Here is a 10,000-nt window from a genome sequence, read left to right as displayed (position 1 = left end):
GAAGTTTTATTCCATACGATGAGATAAGTAAGATTATTTTGAGAATGAAATAATGAATGGGTGAATAAATTCAGAATGTTTATCATGATTATTCTTTTTTGTACTTTGCAAACACTTTAAGTTTGAAGAGTTTCTTGATGTGGATCATATTAGTACATTGTTTAATTCCACATACAGATGTACTGAAGGTCTTAAGTGTTGTACGTGCGTACAAATGTTTTAAGTTACATTTTTCTCTAAGATTATATTTCTCCTCTTTTGTTGAGAAGAATTGTTGTATATTCTTGGGTAGCAGGTTGTAGTTTGCTTTGTGTATAATTTTAGCTGCAGCTAAAATTATACACAAATCAAACTACAACCTGCTACCCAAGAATATACAACAGGGGTCTCAAACACGCGTCTCGCGGGCCGCTATTGGCCCGCGAGACGTTATTTTGCGGCCCGCACCTTAATTTGAAAACTTAATGTTGGTGCGGCCCGCAAGTTTTATATGGATGGCGCTTTACAGCGTCATAATTGTATACCCTCAATTTTTCCGGAAGACACCCAATTTTTCAATGCTCCTCCAGATGTAATCAATCTCACGGATTTCACAAGGTCATCAATATTAAGGGGCCACTGTGGAGGCACTGCATTTAGCGTCCTCTACGACCTGTACAAACATTGTGCCAGCCCAGTCTCATGTTGTATTTGGAAATCTGTAGGCGCAGGAGGCGACTGCAAGACATACTTGATCAACAGCCATACAGGTCACATTGAGAGTGGCCATATAAACAACTTTAACACTGTTACAAATATGCGCCACACTGTGAACCCACACCAAACAAGATTGACAAACACATTTTGGGAGACCATCCGCACCATAACACAACATAAAGACAACAGAACAAATACCCAGAATCCCATGCAGCCCTAACTATTCCATGCTACAATATACACCCACCCCCCAAAACCCGCCCTATTGTAACCCGTAAGAGTTAGGGCTGCATTGGAAACTTTGTTTTTCATTCTTGGTTGGTGTGGATTCAATGTGTGGCGTATATTTGTAACAGTGTTAAAGTTGTTTATACGGCCACCCTCAGTGTGACCTGTATGGCTGTTGATCAAGTATGTCTTGCAGTCACTCTGCAAGGCATACGATGTGTTATTGGGTCGACACACTATATGTATGGTGGAAAAGAAGATGTGACGGCAAGTTGTAAAGGACACTAAAGACAATGCCATCACTGAATGACTTAATATTGTAATCCGGGCGAAAATCAGGAGAAGATTGTCGTGAGGGGTACTGATATTTGTGTGTTTCCTGGCAAGCATGTTGCTAGGGCGGGAAAGCCATTCAAAGAAGGTGAATTCATTAAAAAGTGCATGTTAGATTTTTTTAAGAAATCTTTTCTTGCGGCCCAGCCTCACCCAGTTTCTGCATCCAGTGGCCCCAAGGTAAATTGAGTTTGAGACCCCTGATATACAACAATTCTTCTCAACAAAAGAGGAGAAATATGCAAATCCACTATGTCGTGGAATTTCAGTATCGTTGATTCAATAAATTATGGAAGTCTCCCAAATCAAATTACTTGAGGTCCAAATTTGACCCCCGAATCCCATTTTGGGGCCCCCATGATCTACTGACTCCCTGAAGACCACTTCCTGTGGAGCATCGCCCCGCCGAGACCAACAAATCTCCCCCGTGTAAACAAGAGCAGCATGCCTGCATGGTGACGTAATTTCTGGACTTGGCCGTCAGCTGGCTCAGCGGCAATCTGACGTCATGGTTTACCTGCCGTACCTGCTTACCTGTCCTGCTAGCATCTAGATTAATGTTATTCAAACTTTTTTGAGCCAAGGCACATTTTTTAATAGAAAAAATGTGGAGGCACATCATCAGCAGAAAACATTAAAAAATGAAACTCAGCAGCTGATATTGACAGTAAAAAGTCGTTCTCGCAATTGTTGGATATGACTTTAAAGCATAAGCAAGCATGCATCACTATAGCTCTTGTCTCAAAGTAGGTGTACTGTCACCACCTGTCACATCACGCTGTGACTTATTTGGAGTTTTTTGCTGTTTTCCTGTGTGTAGTGTTTTAGTTCCTGTCTTGCGCTCCTATATTTATGGCTTTTTCTCTTTATTTAATATTTTCCTGTACCAGTTTCATATATTCCTTTGAGCGATATTTCCCGCATCTGCTTTGTTTTAGTGCAGGGGTTCTTAACCTGGGTTCGATCGAACCCTAGGGGTTCGGTGAGTCGGCCTCAGGGGTTCGGCAGAGCAAGACGCATCCTACTCATCGAGTAAATAAAAACTTCTCCCTGTCGGCGTATTTTGGATACCCCCTGAAAATGTTCCCTCTAATTTTCCATATTTGTGAGCTAAATAACAAGTTCAATGTTTTATCATTATAATCAAATGACAGCAGTCATTTCCATGATATTATTTTGTGATATAATGATTTAGTGATCAAAAATATTCAGTTGTTTTTATCCTTCTTTGTGGGGACATTGTTGATTGTCATGTCATGTTCGGATGTACTTTGTGGACGCCATCTTTGCATCACATTAAAGGCCTACTGAAACCCACTACTACCCACCACGCAGTCTGATAGTTTATATATCAATGATGAAATATTAACATTGCAACACATGCCAATACGGCCTTTTTAGTTTACTAAATTGCAATTTCAAATTTCCCGGGAGTTTCGTCTTGAAAACGTTGTGTAATGATGACGTGTACGCAAGACGTCACAGGTTTTGAGGAAGAATGAGCGCTGCACACACACAGCTAAAAGTTGTCTGCTTTAACGGCATAATTACACAGTATTTTGGACATCTGTGTTGCTGAATCTTTTGCAATTTTTTCAATTAATATTGGAGAAGTCACAGTAGAAAGAGGGAGTTGGGAAGCTTTAGCCTTTAGCCACACAAACACACGGTGATTCCTTGTTTTAAATTCCTGGAGGTGAAACTTAACTATGGATCAGAGCGGTCAAGAGGACATGGATCAAGACGGAATGTCAACCAGCAGGTTTCGGTGAGAAAATTGTGGTAAAAAGTTGCTTCTTACCGGAGAAAAGCTGAGCTTGTGTCGTCCATAGCTGCCGTCGACTTCCCTGAGACACTGCGCGTCAAGACACCCATGGAGACACCCTTCCGACTATCAGGTACTATTAATCTCACTAAAACACTAGCAACACAATAGAAAGATAAGGGATTTCCCAGAATTATCTTATTAAATGTGTCTAAAAACATCGGAATCCGTCCGAATCGCGTTTTTGTTTTTTTGTAACTTTTTTTTTTTCTAGTCCGTCGCTATAAATATCCTCAAACACGAATCTTTCATCCTCGCTCAAATTAATGGGGAAATTGTCGTTTTCTCGGTCCAAATAGCACTTTTTGTTGGAGGCTCCCATTAAAAACAATGTGAATATGTGAGGAGCCCTGAACATGTGACGTCATCGTCTGCGACTTCCGGTAGAGGCAAGGCTTTTCTCTTAGCACCGAAAGTTGCAAACTTTATCGTGGATGTTTTCTACTAAATCCTTTCAGCAAAAATATAGCAATATCGCGAAATGATCAAGTATGACACATAGAATGGACCTGCTTTGACCGTTCAAATAAGAAAATCTCATTTCAGTAGGCCTTTAAGTCTTTGCTGTCGTCCAGCATTCTGTTTTCGTTTACTTTGTAGCCAGTTCAGTTTTAGTTTCGTTCTGCATAGCCTTCTTGCAGACTATAATTACTGAAATTAAACAATCTCCCACGGCACACCAGACTGTATCTCACGGCACACTAATGTGCCGCGGCACAGTGGTTGAAAAACACTGAACTAGATGACGTGTGTCCACATTCTCACCTGCGGCGCCGCACACCTTCGTCGGCCCCACGACGGACAGGAAGGCGGCGAGCGTGAGGAGCCAGCGGCGCGGTTCTCCCGTGGAAGTGGACCCAAACATGGTGGAAACATCAGCAGGGTCCATCATCTCATCTTGTCGAGCTCCACACTAGAAACCTTGTCTCGTCCCAAAGTCCGCCCCTGGTTAAATCCCAAAGTCCGCCGCTGGTTAAATCCCAAAGTCCGAAGGCGAAGAAGGAAAGTCCGGTGTTGTGCCGAATTATGAAACCGGCGGTGAAAAAAGTTGAATCCACTTGGGGACTTTTTTTTGTGTTCCGTCACAGTGCGCGAAAACTCCTCCACTCCTACTCCTCCTCCTCCTCCTCCTCCTCCTTTCTTCTTCTCTCCTCCTTCACGCAGGATTCAAATTCCACAAGTCAGCTTCTTTACCACCAAGAAGAAGAGAAAGAAAAGAAGAAGAGGAAGCTGCTAATTGTCATAATTTTTCAGCTGTTTTAATTGCCAGAAAGAAAACCGGAAGTAGAAAGCAAAAAGCATTGGTAATGAAATATTGTACGACATCATTTTTATTTTTATTTATTTTTGTCCTGTCCAGCTTCTCAGGTAAATTATATAGTTTATGTAGATGCCCATTTTAGCGGTTCAGATTTACTTTACAAAAGAGAAGTGTAGGATACTTCTCCTGTTGCCTTATTTAAAGGCCTACTGAAACCCACTACTACCCACCACGCAGTCTGATAGTTTATATATCAATGATGAAATATTAACATTGCAACACATGCCAATACGGCCTTTTTAGTTTACTAAATTACAATTTTACATTTCCCAAGAGTTTCGTCTTGGTCGTGTAATGATGACGTGTACGCAAGACATCACGCGTTTTTAGGAAGTATGAGCGCTGCGCACACACACAGCTAAAAGTCGTCTGCTTTAACGGCATAATTACACAGTATTTTGGACATCTGTGTTGCTGAATCTTTTGCAATTTGTTCAATTAATATTGGAGAAGTCAAATTAAAAAGACGGAGGTGGGAAGCTTTGGCCTTTAGCCACACAAACACACGGTGATTCCTTGTTTAAAATTTACGGAGGTGAAACTTTACTATGGATCAGAGCGGACATGGATCCTGACTACATGTCAACCAGCAGGTTTCGGTGAGAAAATATTGGTTAAAAAGTCGCCACTTACCGGAGATCAGCTGAGCTTGTGCCTCCCGTACAGCTGCCGTCGACTTACCTGAGACACTGGGCGTCAACACCTGGCCGTGGACGTACACCTCCGACTATCAGGTACTGTTAAACTCACTAAAACACTAGCAACACAATAGAAAGATAAAGGATTTCCCAGAATTATCCGAGTAAATGTCTCTAAAAACATATGAATCCGTCTCAATGCAACACGATTGCAATCGCGTTTTTTGTTTTTTTTACTTTTTTTTTATTAGTATTTTATTTTTTTCTAGTTATCTAGAAAATATCCTCAAACACGAATATTTCATCCTCGCTCAAATTAATGGGGAAATTGTCGTTTTCTCGGTCCGAATAGCACTTTTTGTTGGAGGCTCCCATTAAAAACAATGGGAATATGTGAGGAGCCATCAACATGTGACGTCATCGCCTGCGACTTCCGGTAGAGGCAGGGCTTTTCTCCATTTGCGAACTTTATCGTGGATGTTCTCTACTAAATCCTTACAGCAAAAATATGGCAATATCGTGAAATGATCAAGTATGACACATAGAATGCACCTGCTATCCCCGTTTAAATAAGAAAATCTCATTTCAGTAGGCCTTTAAGTTACATTTTTCTCTAAGATTATATTTCTCCTCTTTTGTTGAGAAGAATTGTTGTATATTCATGGGTAGCCGGTTGTAGTTTGCTTTGTGTATAATTTTAGCTGCAGCTAAGCGAACATGAATCCAGACCAAATGTCAACCAGCAGGTTTCGGTGAGAAAATTGTGGTTAAAAAAATCGCTTCTTATCGGAGAAAAGATGAGCTTGGGCCGTCCATGAAGCTGCCGTCGACTTCCCTGAGACACTGCGCACCCTTCCGACTATCGGGTAATATTAAACTCACTAAAACACTAGCAACACAATAGAAAGATAAGGGATTTCCCAGAATTATCCTAGTAAATGTGTTTAAAAACATCGGGATCAGTCCCAATGCAATCGCGTTTTTTTTTTTTTTTTTTTTTCTAGTCTGTCGCTATCAATATCCTCAAACACAAATCTTTCATCCTCGCTCAAATTAATGGGGAAATTGTCGTTTTCTCGGTCCGAATAGCACTTTTTGTTGGAGGCTCCCATTAAAAACAATGTGAATATGTGGGGAGCACCCACACTTGCGACGTCATCGTCTGCGACTTCCGGTAGAGGCAAGGCTTTTCTCTTAACACCGACAGTTGCAAACTTTATCGTGGATGTTCTCTACTAAATCCTTTCAGCAAATCGGCAATACCGCGAAATGATCAAGTATGACACATAGAATGGACCTGCTATCCCCGTTTAAATAAGAAAATCTCATTTCAGTAGGCCTTTAAATTTGACTTTATTAAATGTCTTTATATTATCATTTGGTGCAGCCGGGCCGGAGCAGGAGGGGATGGAAAGAGAAAAAAAGGAAGACCGAGGGGGAAATTGTGGGGATAAGAGGGGGGTCAGACAGAGAGACAAAAACAACAATAACAAACACAACTATAACAACAAAAACAACAACAACAACAATAGAACAACACCAGCAAATACGATATGTACAAATATGATCGTAAATGTGATAGTAAAGAAACAGAAATAAATAATAATATAGAAATGACGATGAGCATTTTTACACTATACAACTGGAGCAATACAAATACAAATAGAAAAAGCGCTATTGGTTATGAACAATACCAATAGTTTACCTCTATTATCAACAATACAGTTGATCAAATGCAACAATACGTATACAAAATGATAACTAGAAAGATAAAAAAAAAAAAAAAAATCTTCTAGATTGTTGTAGTAACAATAGGTTAAGCTTTGGAATATTGTATGACATCATACTTTTATTTTGACTCAGCACTTTAGAGACATGTTTGTTCGTCAACGTTGAATAGTATTTGTTGTCTTTCCCTCGCTTTTCCCTGAAGAATGTCCCCTAAAAGACCCCCATTGTACATCCTTTCAATGGCCCCTCACGGGAGGGGGGGCTGTGTGTGTGTGTGTGTGTGTGTGTGTGTGTGTGTGTGTGTGTGTGTGTGTGTGTGTGTGTGTGTGTGTGTGTGTGTGTGTAAATGTTTAAAGGGATTTAGAAGTGAGGATAAAGTAGATTACTTGTTGCAGTGGGCAGAGCTCAAACAACCCAAACAACTTTTTCAAATTATTCAGGAAGTCCACTAACAAACGTTTTCGTTTTTTGAATTCTTCTTCTTATATAATCATTATTATGATTATTATTTAATAACGTTTATGGATTCCTCTTGTTATGATCATCATGACTAATATTATTAACTTGTATATGTTTTTAATTGTTCTTCTTCCTAATATCAATACTATTAGTAATATTCAATAACTATTTTAAAGTCTTACTATTTTTGTTATTAATATTATTATAGATTTGTATTCCTATTAGTATTATTAGTATTATTACTATTATTCAATAACTATTTTGAAATATTCCTACTATTATTACCAATATTATTATTCAATAACTTGTGTATATATTTATTATTCTTAATATTATTATTTATATCATTAGTGTTATCAAAATTATTCAGTAACTATTTAACGAAATATATATTTTCGTTACTAATAACATTTTTAATAATTGTATATTTTTGTATTATTCTTAATATTACCATTATTAATATTGGTAGTATTATTAATATTATTCAATCATTTTAAAGTTTCCCTTTTTTCATTACTGATATTATTATTCAATAACTTCCATCCAACCATTCATTTTCTACCTCTTGTCCCTTTTGGGGTTACGGGGGATGCTGGATTCGGGCGTAAGGCGGAGTACACCCTGGACAAGTCGCCACTGTATCACAGGGCCAACACAGATAGACAACATTCAACATCCACACTTCTATATTTTTTTATTATTATTATTAGTAGCAATAAAAACTATTTTTGAATTATTCTTACTATTTTCATTACTAATATTATTACTCAAGAACTAATACTTTTTTTTAATTATTCGTGTCATTAGTAATAGCAGTGTATTATTGCAATTATTTAATAACTATTTTTTAAAAATTATTCTTTAAGTACAACGCATTTATTTATTCTTACTATTAACCATTACTAATATTATTCAATAACATATATTTTTTCATTCTTCCCTTTTTTTATCCATCCACCCTTTTTTCTACCGCTTGTTCCTTTTGCGGTTGCAGGGGGGGGGGGGGGCGTTGCTGGAGCCTATCTCAGCTGTATTCTTGCGGAAGGTGTCGTACACCCTGGACAAGTCGCCATCTCATCACAGGGACAACACAGATAGACCGACAACATTCACACACACATTCACACACTAGGGACCATTTAGTGTTGCCAATCAACTTATCCCCAGGTGCATGTCTTTGGATCATTAACTTGAATTTTTTTTAAAGTCAAGTCCCCCCCAAAAAAGGATGCTGACACGTCAGAGGGGCCCTCTGTAATCACGTGACCTAAAGCTTTCACAACGTGTGGCCTCTATCTCCCTCTGCTGGTAACGTGTGCAATTGTAGCACACCGCTTGGATGTTGTAGATGTTCCTCACATGGCCGCTGGAGGCATAGATTTTATAAGCAGGGTACGCAGCATCGACTGCTACTGCCTACTGGTGCCGACGAGACGCGGGGACGCCATCTTGAAGTGGTGATCCGCTCCACTCAGTGCAATTAATTTGGCAGGAGAAATTAACTGTCAGCGCATTTGATTAACCTTACCTCACTGAACACCACTGATTTTCACGCGGTTTTTCGTCATACGTGCAGCTATGATAAAGGACACATGTTTTGGCATGTTTTATTATTCATAGTTTGCTCAATAGTAATATAATGTTCTTATATGCTATAAATCAGTGGTTCTCAAATGGGGGTACTTGAAGGTATGCCAAAGGTTACGTGAACTTTTTTTAAATATTCTAAAAATAGCAACAATTCAAAAATCCTTAATAAATACATTTATTGAAGAAAATGTCAACTAAATATGAATGTAAGTTAATAAACTGTGAAAAGAAATGCAACAATGCAATAATCAGTGTTGACAACTAGATTTTTTCATAAATATTGATGTTAAAGATTTCTTTTTTTGTGAAGAAATGCTTACAAATAAGTTCATGAATCCAGATGGATCTCTATTACAATCCCCAAAGAGGGCACTTTAAGTTGATGATTACTTCTATGTGTAGAAATCTTTATTCATAATTGAATCACTTGTTTATTTTTCAACAAGTTTTTAGTTATTTTTATATCTTTTTTTCCAAATAGTTCAAGAAAGACCACTAGAAATGAGCAATATTTTGCACTGTTATACAATTTAATTAATCAGAAACTGATGACATAGTGCTGTATTTTACTTCTTTATCTCTTTTTTTCAACCAAAAATGCTTTGCTCTGATTAGGAGGTACTTGAATTAAACAAACTTTTCACAAGGGGTACATCACTGAAAAAAGGTTGAGAACCACTGGTATAAGTGACGGGATGTCCGAGATCAAAACTGGGAATATAATCCCAGAGAAGGGGGAAAAAAACGGTCAACTATTCTTAAATTGAAGAAACAATATGATTAGATTATATGTGCATGCGTGTATCCAGAAAATGTTAGAAACAGGCACACCAAACTATGATGACAATCATATCGTTGAATTAATATGTCAATCAAAAGGCAGGATTTTGTATTAGAATTCATCAGACAGTGTACCTAATGAAGTGTCCACTGCCCTATTGTGTATCTCTATAGTACGCTATAAATATTCCACATCTGTGTTACATAACGGCCCCCCCAACTGTATGGATCCACTTTTAATCCGGTTGCCTCCAGCTGCGCCGGGACGATAATCCCTCTGTTTTAATCTGGCAGAGCGGGAGGTGCTCCAAACCGAGGCGAGTCCCACCCGGACCACCAAGAGTTAAAGGAAGGCCTAAATATTGAGGATTACTCTCTCTCTCTCTTTCTCTCTCTTAT

At 38.6% G+C, this 10,000-nt stretch overlaps 2 protein-coding genes across 5 annotated transcripts in view; one reads left to right on the top strand and one right to left on the bottom strand.

The window, feature by feature from the left end:
• Positions 1-4,245, bottom strand: part of LOC133537062 (tyrosine-protein kinase receptor UFO) — an 85,135-nt gene extending 80,890 nt beyond the window's left edge. The window contains exon 1 of the mRNA XM_061877906.1: positions 3,848-4,245. Within this exon, the coding sequence (XP_061733890.1) occupies positions 3,848-3,974 (127 nt within the window). The 5' untranslated portion in view covers positions 3,975-4,245. The remainder of the gene's footprint in view (positions 1-3,847) is intronic.
• Positions 3,862-10,000, top strand: part of si:ch1073-83n3.2 (uncharacterized) — an 18,773-nt gene continuing 12,634 nt past the window's right edge. The window contains exon 1 of one of the 4 annotated variants that reach the window (XM_061877902.1): positions 3,862-4,386. The gene's annotated coding sequence lies outside the window, so the exon portion shown is untranslated. Of the gene's footprint in view, positions 4,451-4,995; positions 5,138-5,782; positions 5,908-10,000 lie in introns of those variants that run through there. The other 3 variants (XM_061877901.1, XM_061877904.1, XM_061877903.1) reach the window with 3 other exon arrangements.

Source organism: Nerophis ophidion, linkage group LG18, assembly GCF_033978795.1.
Source record: "Nerophis ophidion isolate RoL-2023_Sa linkage group LG18, RoL_Noph_v1.0, whole genome shotgun sequence".
Taxonomy (NCBI): Eukaryota; Metazoa; Chordata; class Actinopteri; order Syngnathiformes; family Syngnathidae; genus Nerophis; species Nerophis ophidion.
This window is presented reverse-complemented; position numbering and strand designations above follow the sequence as displayed.